The 15,297-nt window shown below is 33.0% G+C and overlaps 1 protein-coding gene across 1 annotated transcript in view; it reads right to left on the bottom strand.

The window, feature by feature from the left end:
• The window catches only part of PIK3C2G (phosphatidylinositol-4-phosphate 3-kinase catalytic subunit type 2 gamma), a 269,937-nt gene that overhangs the window by 64,069 nt on the left and 190,571 nt on the right, over positions 1-15,297 (bottom strand). Inside the window, 2 exon segments of the mRNA XM_025047424.1 lie at positions 2,271-2,392; positions 2,893-3,082. Of these exon segments, the coding sequence (XP_024903192.1) occupies positions 2,271-2,392; positions 2,893-3,082 (312 nt within the window).

The following is a 15,297-nucleotide window of genomic DNA, read 5'->3' as shown; positions in this document are numbered from 1 at the left end:
TTGTCATGAAAATTAGGACAATACACAAGGAATCAAAACATAGACATGCATTTGATACATAGATGGATTGGGCTGGTTTTAAATACTAATTTGTGTATCTGTGGATGAATTTTCCTTTGCTAAAATAAAATGTTGATATTTTATATAAAACAGAAGACCATTAATTCTGAGGAAGATTTTCATGCCTCTGTACTCTTGGAAGGTATCCAGAGCTACAAATAGTCAGATGTGAAGATCACTTTTATATGTTGTGATTTGAATTTTATTCTTCATTATTCTAACTTTCTGATTATACTTTCCAGATCAGGTTTAGTTAACTTTCATAGGGTTTCTCTTAGTAAATTCAGGAGTCAGAGGAAATCTTGCCCTCATTCTTCCTTTACATGCATTGCTGTAAGCCTTAGCTTCTTTGGAACTGTTAGCATACAAATATCGTTTGGGGCACATAGGACTAAATGTTCCTCTCCCCGCACATTGCTTAAATAGTTTTAAAATCAATTTAGGCACCACTACCAGGCAGTAGATGTTGAGCAAAGAACAATCTTATCTAAACTGAAAATTGAGAAGAGGCATATTACAGAGTTTATTAACACTTTTAAGGTTTTGCAAGTTATCAATATGTATTGGAGAGATAAAAGTGTACAACAGAGATGTTCTTGAAACAAAAAAGGACAGCTATTTAACAAGGATTAACATACTTCTAAATCATTTATTAGTGGGGTATGATGGCAGCCACCGATGATTAATTCAATATATGCAGCCAATCTGAATTTTTTTTGCTAACATTTATTCTTTCTCAGTATTCTATCATATATTTTTTCTTGATAATGCTTAAAACTGATATTACCTTTAAGAGTTTCTATAGTGACACTCTGTTCCTTCCAATTTCCTGAACATGTTCTTTCTCTAAATTTGTCGACTTCCTGATGCTTAAAGAATCTGTATTTCAAAATTTCTGTGACATCTGCAAGTATAGTTTTTCATGAATGTGAACTAGTCAGTTTTCAATATTGCACAATATCCCTCTATCGACTGATATATATACTTAGCTTTATATTTTGGAAATTGATTAAACCCTGAAAGCCTAGTAAAAATCTGTATGTACAAAGTATGTCAGGTCATGTATAGACTTTCACATCGTTAAAGGACCATTTACTTAACAAAAATCTCAGTGCAGACAAAATGACATTTGGTTTATCAATATGCACATATTGGTGCCAATATCTTAATTTCTGGAAATTCACCCTTTTAAAGTGAAGATACGCTTTTGTTATATACCGAAATCTATGACCTAGAACTAAATTTGGCTAGTTCTAAGTGATAAATTTTAGGCTTTACCAGAAGTTATTTTTATTATTTTTTAGTTTGCTTGCATTTAATATTTTTTCCATTATAACATAAATGAAAGAAGAGATTTTCTGGACTAGTAGTTACCAGAGTGTAGGGGATGGGGGAGGATGGAAGAGGTAGACAGAGTAAAGGGGGTCAAATATAGGGGGGGTTGGAGGAGGGTGAAGTGGGTAAAGGGGATCAAATATATGGTAGTTGAAGGAAACTAAACTCTGGGTGGTAATCACACAATAGAATATATAGATGTCAAATTATAATGTACACCTGAATATTATATGATTGTATTAACCAATGTTACCCCCAATAAACTAAAAATAAACAAAATAATTGTTGCTAAAAAAAATTAAAAGAAAAGATTTCTTCAAAATGAGAATAACAACAAATTATATTTAGAAAATCCAAATTAAAGTTAGTAATTAATGACAACAAAAGTGAGCTGATTTTTAAATTTTACTAATATACTAAGTGATGTTAAGGAATTTAATTTTGGGAGGTACAGCAAATAAATATATTAGAGTTTTTATTGCAATTGTTTGTTGAAAGAGTAGATCTATGCAATTTAGTTCTGCATTTTCAATTTCAATTTTACTTTTATGGAAAAAACTAAAAAGATTAAATTTTAAAACAGGCAAACACAACAATTTTCTTGATAACTGATGAAAAAATGAAATCTGTTCTGAATTTTTCTGTCTACAAAATCAGTGGCCAGAAGCAAACAGAAAATTGTAAACCTTGTTCTGTTTTATGAGACAAAAAGTTCTTTACTCTGAGAGCAATACAGATTCTCTGCGGGGATCGGTTCAATGGCATTGGAGTCAGACTGCTGTGTTGCCCACAAATAGAAAATCCCATAACCATAATTTTTCCTTATGTTCAAGGACAAGTACTGAAGGCAAACACTGTGGAGGACAGTGCCTTACTCTGGAAGAGTCAGTGATGCAAACTGCTTCTGAAGTTGGCTGTGAAGTTTTGAAAACTGATCAAATGATTTTTCTGTCAAGCTTGTTTCGCCGTTACTGTGCATCACCTGGATTAGATATAGCTGCAGAAAATAAATAGGCAAAAATCAAAAGACAGCAATATCAACCTGTGATATATTCTGAAATCTGATTTTATTTAAACTAAACAAAGCAAGAATCTGCAAAAAAAAAAAAAAATCATCAGGAAAGCTAAGAGATGTAATTTGTAATGGCAAAATTACCTATAAACATATTACATAAAGGTATCATAACCTTATGTGGTGGGAACACTGCCTAATTTCTGCTATTCTTTTCTTGTAGACACCTTAATTAGCTCTTGATTTATATTCTTCCACAGGAAGGGAATGTTCTCTTTGATGGTTCTCTTCTGATAGCTTTGGTTGTTATGATTTCTCCTCAGAATGTCCTCTTTAGTGGTACTTATGCTCAAACTGTAACTGATTTTTCATTTACATAGTAAAAACAAAAATTATGGTATCAGAAAGGAGTTGTAGCATAGTGAAGGGGAGTCTGAGATGAAGTCAAATACTATTTAAATCAAGATGACCGACTTGAGACTTACATTACTAGTTTTCTTGCTGAACCCTAAAATTGTCGCTCTTTGAATTGACTTGCTTGCACTCAGCATACAGGATTCCTGGGAAAAGTTTTGCGAAGTAGATTTGGCAGGACTTATGGCTGTCATTTGTGCAAGTGTGTGGATCAAGTTATTCAGTTTAACAGGGAAACACTCCAGACTTTCCTTTATTTTCCTAGAGAAATGAAAAAGAAAAGATAATGAGTTACATTTCCGCGAATTGACTCATCTATGATTTATCTCCTCGTGTTTGTTAGATGAGGAGGAAGAAGTCAAGAACCATGGATGTTTATTTGGAGCCGTGCTACTAAATGTTATTTTTATGAACTTCAAGTTTACATTTTGAGTCGTTAGCAAATATAAAATAAACTTTCATGGTGAAATATAAGACTGTTATTGCAGTATTCTATTTTGACTTCTTTTAGATTTGTTTTCTATTTTTAGGGATGATATTTTTGAAGTTTAATTTTTGTTTATAATTATTTAAAATAGTTTCAAAATGCTTGAAGTTAACTCTACAACAAATATGTATTTCAAGAAGCCCAGCATCTATTCCTATACACTGTATGTTGTTCCTTCCTTCTCCTTATATTTAAACATTTAAAAAAATTATGGTTTAACTTTTATTGTTTTATTTTTAATTTTTATTCTTGTATGTATTTGTGTTCCTCTTTTAACTGTTTTTCAAATGTTTTATACTATAATACTATATCTAATATACAAGTATTTTATATGAAATGCTTTTCACTCTATGGTCTTTTTTTGGTTTGTCATGGTATTTCTCTGATTTTAAAGTTTTTTAAAAATTGTACTTAAGAAGGTTTGCAATTGTATTCTAATGGTATAACAAATATCTTATATATAATACCCTTTATCCTCATTGTACCTTCTTCTCCAGTATAATTTGCGGTGTTGTCCTTTTATCCCAGTTAATATTATAAAGCAAAAAGTATGCTTATTCTACTTTTCATTTGTGCTTTCTATTCTACTTTCATTTTTAAAGAGCTATTGTATCTACATTGTATAGTATCTATTCTATATATGCAGTGTAGTCTCTGTTCTAACAATCATTAAATCTTAAACTCTCTAACAGTCCCAGTGTCCACAGCTCTCCAGTCATTTTGATTATCTGAAGCTAATTCTCGTAAATTCCTCAGGAAGTACTAAAGGAAGTAAGTTTCTGAGTTCTGGATATTGACAGTAATTTGTCTGCAGCTTTTATACTTTAGAAGTCCATTTGGCTAGATACAATGTTCTTGGCTCACTTTTTCTTTTTTGAGTGCCATAAAAATATTATTCTATTTTCTTCTAGCATAAAGGATTACTGTCCAAAACTCTAATGACCTACTGAACTTCTTTCCCTTATAAAATTCTTAGAGAAAGTTTCTTTTTCTTCAAGTCCAATAGTTTTTCTAAAATATGTTTCAAGTTGGTTATTCTTGGTATTTTTTTTGAATATGCAATGTGCTTTCAATATGTAATTTCAGGTCTTGATTTTTCAAGGAACTTCTTAAATTGCAATGTTAGTATTTATTAAAACACTAAATATACAATTTAGTTTTGATACTACTTTAAGATATTATTTTGGCTTTCTTTTTTCAGGGGCTCTCTTTATATATATGCTGGATCTTCATTGCCTTACTTTATTTCTTTTATTTTAAAAGTCTTCCTTTTTCATCTTTTTCTCTTGAAGCATCGTGTTGTACTGTTGTGTTTACCTCTATGTTCTTTCTAGTTTACTGTTTTTAAAATTATTATTTTCTATTATTTATAATTTTTTCTTGGGCTCAATCACCTTATTCCTGAGTTTTTTAAAATTTTGAGCTCCATAGTTCTCATATCTTCATCATTTTCTTAATTTCTTTTAGCTTAATTTGAAATATAAGGATATAGTTTATCTCTTTGTTGGGAGTGTCTTTCTGGTATGCTATCATTGTAAGGATTTTATTTTTCATCTTATTTCTCTTTTTTTAATTATGATTTTGTGTAACATTCAAACATGATCCATTTTGTTTGCTCATTTTAATATATAATTAGCATTCCTGAACTTTCAGAAAGGAGCAGAGGATTTTCAACTGTCCAAAGCTCCCTTTTCTATTGCTATCACAAGATGATAAAAATCATTATTTCATACTTCCTGAGATCTATTTCCTTTGCTTCTCTCTTCACTCCCATTTTTTTTCCTGGATTTTTATTTTCCTTCACTCTTAGTTTGGATTATACTTCTTGTGGTTTCTCTTCAATGTGAGACTGTTTCCTGGAAGGGGGCTCCAGTTACCTTTGAGAGTTCATAGACCTTTTAAAGCTTTTCAGATTTGCCACAGATTCTTAACCCTTCCCAGTATATGAGAGTGTAAAAATTCCTCCCGGTTTCAGCTGCTGTTCTCAAATTGCCCTGCTCAGCTTTTCACTGAGTACCTGTTACCTCTTTGGAGTCTTGTTTTCAGGTCAGTCAGATGACTTGTTGCTTCCTTAAGTTTCTTCCCATAAGATGTTGATACACAGGTCTTGTAACTAAATGGTTTGCTCCTACCTGCTTATATTTTAGGGTTCTTCAGACTACCTTGTTTCCTAGTTTTGTTGTACATTTTATAGTTTTGGAGTTTTGCTACCTATTCATTCTTTTGGTTTTATGGAAGAAATTTAGGGACATTAAAAAACTTGACTTTTTATAATATATAATTTAAGCAACACAGAATTATATTAAGTAAAATGTGAAAGTTTCCCTTCATCCTTCTTATCTGTCTACCTCTGTGTCAGTACTGTGTGCTAAGTGCTCACTGAGTCAGCTCTGGCACTTGGTGACTCTATGAATGAATGATGTCCACAATGTCCTTTCTTCAACAGCCTTGCTCAGCTACTGTAGATTCATGCTTGCGATGTCTTCATGTCAATACTACAGTTCCTTCAATAGCTATAACTTTATAATAAGTTTTGAAATCTAGAAGTTCTTTTATCTTGTTCTTCAGGTGTTTTTTCATGATTCTAGGGCCTTTGACCTCCCAAACATATTTTAGAATCAGCTTATCGAGTTCATCCCTACATAAAATAAATATGTAAGGATTTTGAATCATATTGCATTGAAACCATAAATCAATTTGGGGAGAATTAACATCGCTACAGTATTGAGACATGCAATCGATGAACATGGTGTATTTCTCCACTTAGGTCTTGTTTTATATCTCTTTGATTTTAGAATTTTTTTCTGTGGAAGTTTTACATATTATTTTGTTGGATTTATTCCTCAGTTGAGCATATTTTTATATGGCAAATTATAAATGCTATCTTTTCCTAAATTTTATTTTAACTAAGTAATTCTCACAATATATTTGTATAATCTTTTGAAATTTATACAAACAGTCATGTTATGTAATCTGCAAATAATGATGGAGTTTTTGTCACCCTTTGACAGCTAAAATGTCCAGTTCAGTGTTAAATGTAGGTGGTGATAGCAAGGTTTGTTCTTGATCACAAAGGAAACACTTTCAATATTTTACCATTAAGTATATTTTCTGTAGGCTTTTAGCTATAGGTTAAAGATATCTTTTCTATTTGTAGAGAGGTTTTAAAAATGAGAGATTCTAAATTTTATTAACTGCATTTTTAATATCTATTTAAGTAATCATAAAATGTTTCCCCTTTAATTTTTTCACTACTGAGTCTCAAATGTTTATCTTGTAACCATTTATTTTACTAAACACTTGTTATTCCAAAATTTTTTTCATTCTCTGGGATTGTTTTATTTGTTGTCTTATTCATTTGGAAAATAAAAACATAGCAAAGCTTAAATATAGAGCTTGATTATTAATACAGCAAGCATTATTTTTTGCCTGACATTGATAAGAATGCTTGCAACTTTTTACTTTTAAAAGTATGATTATCTAAATTTCTTTCTATTCTGAGCTTTCTAAAATTTTCCAAGAGAAATGGATGCTGAATGTAATCAGGCACTACTTTTCTGGGTTGGCTTCTATCAAAGTTGCAATGCCTTCCTTACAACTAATGTGCCATGTCTTCAAGGTTAACAATGTAGTTCAATAATGTTTAATAATTTCCCCCTCAATTTTATAAAACTTCAAACCCATTAATCTTGTTCTGGTATTAGACTTTTTTGAATACATTCCAAATTTTTCCATTATTATACATCAATCTAGGCCAAAATTTGCTAAGAAAGTTAAAGTATTACTCTGATCACTATTCTTTTCCACAGTGTACATTATTTCTAAAGATGTTCTTTGAATTTATAGTACAGCGTAAAACATTAATTTCTTTCCTCATCAGTCATTAAAGACATGAAGATAATAATAGGAGGATACCACTAATCATGACTTATGGATACCCATTCATTCATTCATTCATTCAGCACATATTTACTGAACATATTTTATGTGTTAGGGTTGAAAGCTCTAGGGTGACAGCATGTATTCACTTCTCATGAAGATAGGACTGTGAACCTCACAAAAGTTTCAACTATGTTCATGCCTTATTCTTATAAATTGCCCAACAGTTAAAATGTAAGAATAATGGAGATGAAGAATAAACTTTTATGATAAGCCTATAGTTTCAAGGCAGACTTTCACCTAAATACATCTCCCATCTCTCAGGTGGCAGATTAACAGGACAAAACAAATAGTGCTTTAATATGACTAAACTTAGGACTGGTGCTCCCAGAGCAGTAGATTTTAGGTCTCTGTGAGGCTCTGATTTATCCAAGTGGCAGCTCTTTGGTTTATTCTGCAGCATCAGCAGTATTATGCTTTGGAGCATTCTTATATTACAGGTCCAAAGCAGTAGCTGGAAGGTCCAGTTCTTAAATTTCATAAGAGAAACATCTGGGCAGCCTTGATAATTACTTCTAACTTCTTGCTAGGCACAATTCTATATCCTGGGACATAGAGGTAAAGAAGAGAAATCGGATTCCTGCCGTGAGGGAGTATATATATATCCTTTGGCAAGCACTGCACTAAATGCCTTATGTTAATCTTTTCATCCTTAGAGGAAAGCAGTAAAATTATTTTATCAATAAATAAGAAAGACCAAGAAAGTTAGAATGCATACTAAGGGTGACATCATCCAGAAAGTAGTAACCGAAAATTTATCTGACTCCAAAGTCTTTGCTCTCATTGTGGACTATTTATGATAAATAGTCTTTCAACTTTGTTTTAAAAAAGAAATAAGCTGATAGATTTAGTGTGGAATTCCCAGGTGGAACAAAGACACTTAGACAATGATCCTTTAATTTTTACATAGAAATAATGCTTGGGCAGAAGAAAATTTATGGTAATTCTTGTGGCCAGGTCGAAAGGGGCCTACAGTATGCATAAAATTTCTTAAGCCTTAGGTCCTAGGTTAAAAATGTATACAAATTCTATTCGACTTCATAACATATACATTTTTTACATGGTATAAATATTTTAAATTGCTTATCATCAGAAACAATTGCTACTAACAGATTTCCTTAGCTATGTTTATGTAAATGGGTAATTGAGTTGCTTGGTCTCAGAAAATTGAGTTGAATCCTGGAGATCTGATTTTCCATGTCAGGTTCAGCATCTAAGCAGATTTCGTTTTTCTCAGATAAAATACTATAATATTTTAAAACTCACATTTATATTAATATGTGACTACAAAAGGCAAAAGTTTTTCATTGCTTCTTGAGCCACGTCAGAATAACCATTAAGGAGAGATGCCTAAATTGCTATAGGATGCCTGTTGAACGAAGGTTCTCAGGCAACATTTGATGGAAATTTTAACAAGAGCGTATTTCAATGGCCAAAGTTGTTTGTATCATTGTGCAGTTTGACGAAATACTTGTTTTACTGGTCAGTCTCTTTAATAGTATCAGGAAAATATTGCTCAGGAGACCTTTTCTGTGAAGGAATTTGCATAAGAATGTTCTTATTTTAACACTGACACTATAATTTTATCATACATTAATAGAAGTTACTCATTCCCCAAGAACAAATTTCTTCATCTAACTCTCAAACTTCATTTTCATTGCAGTGATTTTGTCATGTGTAATAAAAACATTACTTTTTAAATTTGTATTGGTGTTATTGAGTATCCACCTCTGTTAGTTATTCTTAAGCATTCAGAGAGAACAATGAATTAATATAACTTTGTCATAATTTCTTTTTTCTATGATGAAAAATAATAGTTTAATGTTGAGTTTATAATCTTTGAAATATGTGACTAGTACTTCTTCATATTTAAGCCTTTAAAGCATGCTATGAAGATAATTCTTATTTTGTCAAAAATTTGTTGTAGGGGTTCAGAATGAGCCACCCCAAGATGTACCTCAGTAGTATGTGGATTATTGTGAGCTAAAGGCAACTGAGCCTCTATGGGCTCAAGAGAAACTTCTGCTCCCCACCTAAACTAGAATAATTTAAATTAGGAGCCTGGCCCACGATAAGACTTAAAACCAAAAATGACTTTTTATCTATCTATAAGGTAGGGAAAACTAATAATTACTGAACCTGTGCTCTCCCTGCAATTACCATCTGAAGTCCCAAGGTACATTACTTCATCCTTAGCTCAGAATGCAATATATACCTCAATTTCCCTTTCTCTGAACCTTTCATGTGGGGTCTCTGACTCTCCAAATATGTGGGCTTCCCATACATATGTATGTAATTACATTTGGTTATTTTCTCTCACTAATCTATTTTATGTTTATTTGATTATTAGAACAACTGAAAGAACCTTGAGGGTAGAGGAATTTCTTTCTTCCCAACATTATACAGGACCAATAAGTACTCAAACCCATATTTTTTTAACCAAAACATTACTACTCCAAAATGAACTCAATGGATAATCATTGATGACGCATTCTGGGTTTACTATTTTTTTAAAAAAACAGTTCAATGAAGTTTTATTTTAAAAAATTCAAGATTTTCTGTCATGGAAACGAGAGCAATAGATGATTTTGGGTGCACATGTATGTAGAGTATATGAATACATATATGAACACAAAAATTTAAGTTTCATATTTTAACAAAAGGTTAAAATAAAAAGTTTAAAAGAAATACAATAGATACTAAAAAAGGATATTTTATGTTAATCTTTGTGGTTTTGATGGCATAGAACCCTAATTTGAGAAGCACAGCTATAAACATAGCTATTACCATGTTCTATCAAGTAATCTGAAGACGCTAAAGTTAAAAAGCATCTCTATTTATCTGAGATTATCAGAGCATTAGGAATTTCATATGCAGGTTTTTTTCCCTTCTGAGTTTGCTTAGGATTCAGGGAAGAGAACCCATTATACCAGAAATCAATTTTGTTCTATTCTGAACTCACTTATTAGTTCTGCCTGTGATCTCAAGAAAGTCATTTAGCCTTTAGGAGACTCAATCATTTCATCTATAAAACATATTGATGACTAAACTAAGCCATCTCTCAGGATTGTTGATAGGCTCAAATGAGGTAACATATGAAAAGTCATTGGAAATAGAATAATATGCAAATATTATTTCAGAAAGATTGCTACCTGTTAAGCAAAGAAATGGATATGTAAGGGTCCTAAAGGTAGCAAACTACACATAGAAGAATACAAGGGAAAACAAATGTAGTTTATGGTTCTGTGAAAACCAAAATGTGATAAACTCTCTTGAAATCCTACAAGAGAGATATTAGATAAAGATTAGAGTAAGAGGCAACTTTAGAATTTTTCTTTCATTTTTTTTTTCTTTTCTCCTGCTTCATAGTTTAGAACATGGTTTTAAAAAACCCCAAACTTTGCTGATTACTCAGTTGAAGTTTTCAGTCTTCAGAATTCATCTACAAGGTCAGCAAGTCTTATGTAAATGTCATCACAGGCATGTAACTCTGCATACAAACAGGAATTCCAGGCTCCATGGCCTTAACTATGAATAAGAAATTCTTACAAAAATTCTCGTTACAAAAATTGCCAAATTAGAGCAAATGAAATAAAGAAACTAAGGAAAGGTTGATGGGTTGGCCTTATTATGTACAACTAATGTACCAGTGACATGATATTCCAGGTTCCCACCCTCCCTTCCCAAAGCCAGCTTATTTTATTGATGATTTTAACATGAAATTTTATGCACAGCAAGAAAATAAATCTTACCATGCAATAACATAGAAAAATCAATAGTGATAAATGGTGCTATAATTAAGGTAATAAAAATCTTTAAAATACAAAAACCAGATTTAAAAATAGTAAATTATTTTAGTCTAGTTGCTCACTAAATCCCTGGAATATAGCAATTTTATGCAATGCACAGGGTCAGGATTACCAGTGAGGATTGACTGCTGCACATAGCTGTTGTAGAGATAACAGTTGCTGTGAAACAGCGCCATCTGGACTATTTATCTTTTTAAACTAGTGATTTCTGGTACTCTTGGTGGGTACATTAAACTTTTCAAATGCCTTTAACCTTTAGACTGATAGTCTCTCGAAGAGTTCAGAATATTTTCTTTTTAAGCTAATAGCTAAGGTGTATCCTGACTTGATATTAGGCAAATTGAGTGAATTCTCAGTGTAACATAATTTAAAAACAGAGACTCTCCTATTGCAGAAATTTAGAACAGCAACAAAGCTATCAAACCAAATATCATAGCATGTGTGGCTGGGCCATCAAATTTAGGAAGTACAGCATTGTAAAAGCTGTTATACCTGCAGTTAATAAAAGTACTTTATAAAGTAAATTTAGTTCAGGTTAGTTTTCATAATTAAATTTTTGAAATGGGAGACTTTCACAATGAAAAATGAAACCAGTTTATATTTCCCTTTAAGTTTGCTTTCCTAGTTTAGGGAAAGTTGGACATCATAATTGTTAATTCCTCTAGGTTCTGTTTTTGTATTTTTTTCTTGTGACCTTTTTTTTTTCTGTAGGTATTTATGGTTAAGTTAAGGGGAAAAAACTTTGACCCTTTTTTTGTGGAATTACAGCAATCTATGACATGACAATTTTGCAAAGTACTAAAAAAGCATCACGAAAATTTAATGATAATGAAACTTAGGGGTCCGGATCCATGTCCCATACTCTCTTTCTCAGTTATGAAAAGAAACTGGATAGAAAGCCATTGAACTGTGTTTTGAGACATTTGAGCATAAAGAGTCTTATCTCACCTGTAACCATGAGAAATAAGAAGGAAGAATAAGAGGAACATTGGGACTTTCTGGCATTGTGTCTGCACACGCTAGGTGGTTCAGGGGCTCTGACTCCTGTGTCTGTGATGTGGAGTCCTGGAACATTCTTTCTATGTGTCATCAACGTATCATCAACGTTTCTACTGGCTTCACAGTTCTACTTGTTAGGACAGTCATTGTGTCTGCTCTGCCCAATGGCCCTTCATAACCAAGACTGTTTTTCTAAAGCTCACAGGTTAGAGAAGAAGCTCTAGGTTGTTCTTTGTGAAGGGGTAGATCATGATAGGAGTAAGAATGGGCAACAGAATCCATGGTGGCTTTTTATGAAGGACCATGTCCAATAGGGACAAAGGCAACTAGTTAAGTCAATGAGTTATAAATGGAATTCATACTAGAGAATACTGGTCAACGGACAAAGAGTAGTAGAACATGATAGGCAGAGATAAGCAGAGCAGAAGGTTTCTGTTTCCATTAGAAACTAGCCAGACTCTATTGGTTGCTAGGGTTTGTTAAGTTACAGTTTCCATCCATGTATATCCTTTTCCCCAAGGATATCAGATGGAATATCTGATTCTTGAGACCAAAACACCTCATGAATGCAAACTGTTTGCTTTTTGAGGTTTAGAGTTTTGTTTAGCTTCAAGCTACCTTCAATTTCGTTTGAAGAACAAGAGGTTTTATATTTACTAAAGCAAAACTCCTGCATGGCGGTCCAGATGAAATACTGGGAATACTTGGAAAAATTCCTCTCACATTTTTGGGGGAGGGAATGCGTGAAGTCAAAAGCACAATCTATATGTGAGAGTAGAGGTAGGCAGGGAAGTTTATGTTTAATGATCTCAGTCTGGACTGTGAAATAGGTCATCTATTTCAAAAGACAGTTAATCTGAGGTTTGAGAGTGATTGAAAATTTTGAAATAACCCGTTTGGACAGCATTTTAATGGATGGTTGCCTTTGTTGCCTAGCAGTGGGCCCAGCAGAGATATTATATGAGAGTATTGGTTTGCAGGGACTGAGTCATGATCCTTTCTTGATTCTATTCAACAGCACTCAGCTGAAAAGGGAGTATAAAAAAGTAAGGGAAGCAGAGAGGGGAGTTGGCAATGATGTGAAAAACCTTTGTGGCCGGCAAACAATTTTATTTTCATTTTTCTCTAAGTGTCATTAATTGTGATACAATTTTTAATGCCACACAGAGTACAGCATCCTTTGAAACTCTTATAATCAGTTCTTAACCCAGAATGTGAATACCCAGGAGTTGGGTAGGATCCTGTTTTGTTCATATGTAGAGTACTCCCTTGGAGAGGAGGGAAAAACAATTTCTTTCTTTCAAGCCTCAAGCAGCGTCAAGAAAGGCAGCCTCTTAATGCTAATATTGTAGCATTCAGACTAAGGCACTTCAGGTAGCTACCCATGCTGTGTCTCAGATGGCTTAGTCCTCATTCATGACTCAGATCTGTGTGCTTGGTGGTGGGTGGGGAAGGGTGGATTTTCTTGTCTTATTTTTAATTGTGTTTTAGTGATGTCAGAATAAACAGTGGCATAAAACACTTTTAGGTTATCAGAACAAAGAGAACGAGGAGTTTAAACAGACAGAAGCTCTCATAAGTACATGGAGTTAATGACCCTCATTGAAGCACCAAGACCAATGCTAGATCCATTGCAGAACTTGGTTCCTTTCTGTAAATTATGTACACTGTCTACAATTCAAGTTTCTCCTTAAGTTTAGAAATTCATGTGAGGTCAGTGAACACAGCTTAAGGTAATATTACACAGAAAAGTAAACAAGTGCACATAATTTTTAACGTTTTTTGAATTATGTAAAGCTCCATTTTTTAAAAATTAACCAAGCTACTTTGATAAATTCACTCTATACACGTGTGAGTATCAACTAAAGAAATTTTAAAAATTTAAAATATCTAAATAATGGTGAGATCTTAAGTAACTTTTTTTAAATGGTAAAGAATCATGGTCACAATCAATTGAGCTTTCTTGAACCTCAATAGCAGGTTCTTCATAGTACTGGATGGCATGTGTAATAGAAAAGATTCTCAACACTTGATATGTACACACTGACTGAAGAACTTAGAGATCCGTTGGAAAGACACACCAAAAAGAAATTAAATCATATCTAAAAATAAAGGTATGTAATTGAGATTTTAAGATAAAATATACTAACTGAGAAAGCTTTTGGAAGTTAAAGGGAGAGTGAGTCTCATGAGAGATTTCTCTGAGGAAAAAGGGGACATATAGAGAGAGTTTCAAAGCATCTATCTAGCAGTGGACCAAAACAGAAAAAGGATGGAAGGTGACTGCCTTGGAGTCATTAGTCAAATTATCCCATGGGGGTTTCCTAGATCAGAATTATAGCAAATCTTGAATCGAACACCCTGGGGACACCTGGTGGTGGCACAAAGATAATAGTTCTGAGAAAGGCCTTCTGTCCTTCACCAAGGCTTGGGATATTCAGGAAATCAGGATTACTGCCTGCAAAAAGGTGTAGAATCTGTGTTGGTTGAACTGCAGCCAATGTGGGCTCTGATGAACCATGAGAAAACTATGGTCTGAATTATGAAGCAGCACATCTCCTGCAGCCTGCGTGTAAGAGGTGGTTTTCAGCACACAGGGTAGAGGTTAAGACCCCACACTCTGAAGCATGACACCCAGGATTCAAATCTTGGCTCTCTTCCTTGTGGGCTGTATCTTTTGGTAAATCACTTAACCTCTCTGGGGTCTCCATTTCCTAATTTAAAAATGTAGATAAGAATGATATTACCTCACAGGCATGTTATAGTGATTAAATAAGTTACTGTATTGCAAGGACTTAGAACAGGGCCTGATGCATAAGAAGTACTGTATTAAATGTTAGTCATTATTATATGCCTTTTATATAGTGAATGTTTGGTGTTTAAATTATATTTTCTGTTAAATTAAAATTCTAAATATATTTTAAGGGGAATAGAGCTTGTTTCATATTCAGATATTTTTGGAAATGGAGAAATAGGAATATGTCCCGTTTTACTTGGGAGAAATTAACCAAGAAGTATATTAATTAAGGTGATATACTAGACAATCTGTAATTGAGTAATAAATTAAGTATAGCATAAGAAAATAGATATCCTGTAGAATTATAGAAAGAAAAAATTAGTTAGTACTAAAATAATCTGAGATGTTTTCATGGATGGGGTACTAGTTGTCCAGAGTCTCAAGGGATGGGTAGAACTGAGTTAGATCAGACTCCCCTCTATTTTGGTAATTTATCATTCTTTGG

The sequence above is a fragment of the Pteropus alecto genome, unplaced genomic scaffold (assembly GCF_000325575.1).
Source record: "Pteropus alecto unplaced genomic scaffold, ASM32557v1 scaffold103, whole genome shotgun sequence".
NCBI classification, from domain to species: domain Eukaryota; kingdom Metazoa; phylum Chordata; class Mammalia; order Chiroptera; family Pteropodidae; genus Pteropus; species Pteropus alecto.
Note: the sequence above shows the minus strand (reverse complement) of the source record. Positions and strands in the feature narration are given on the sequence as shown.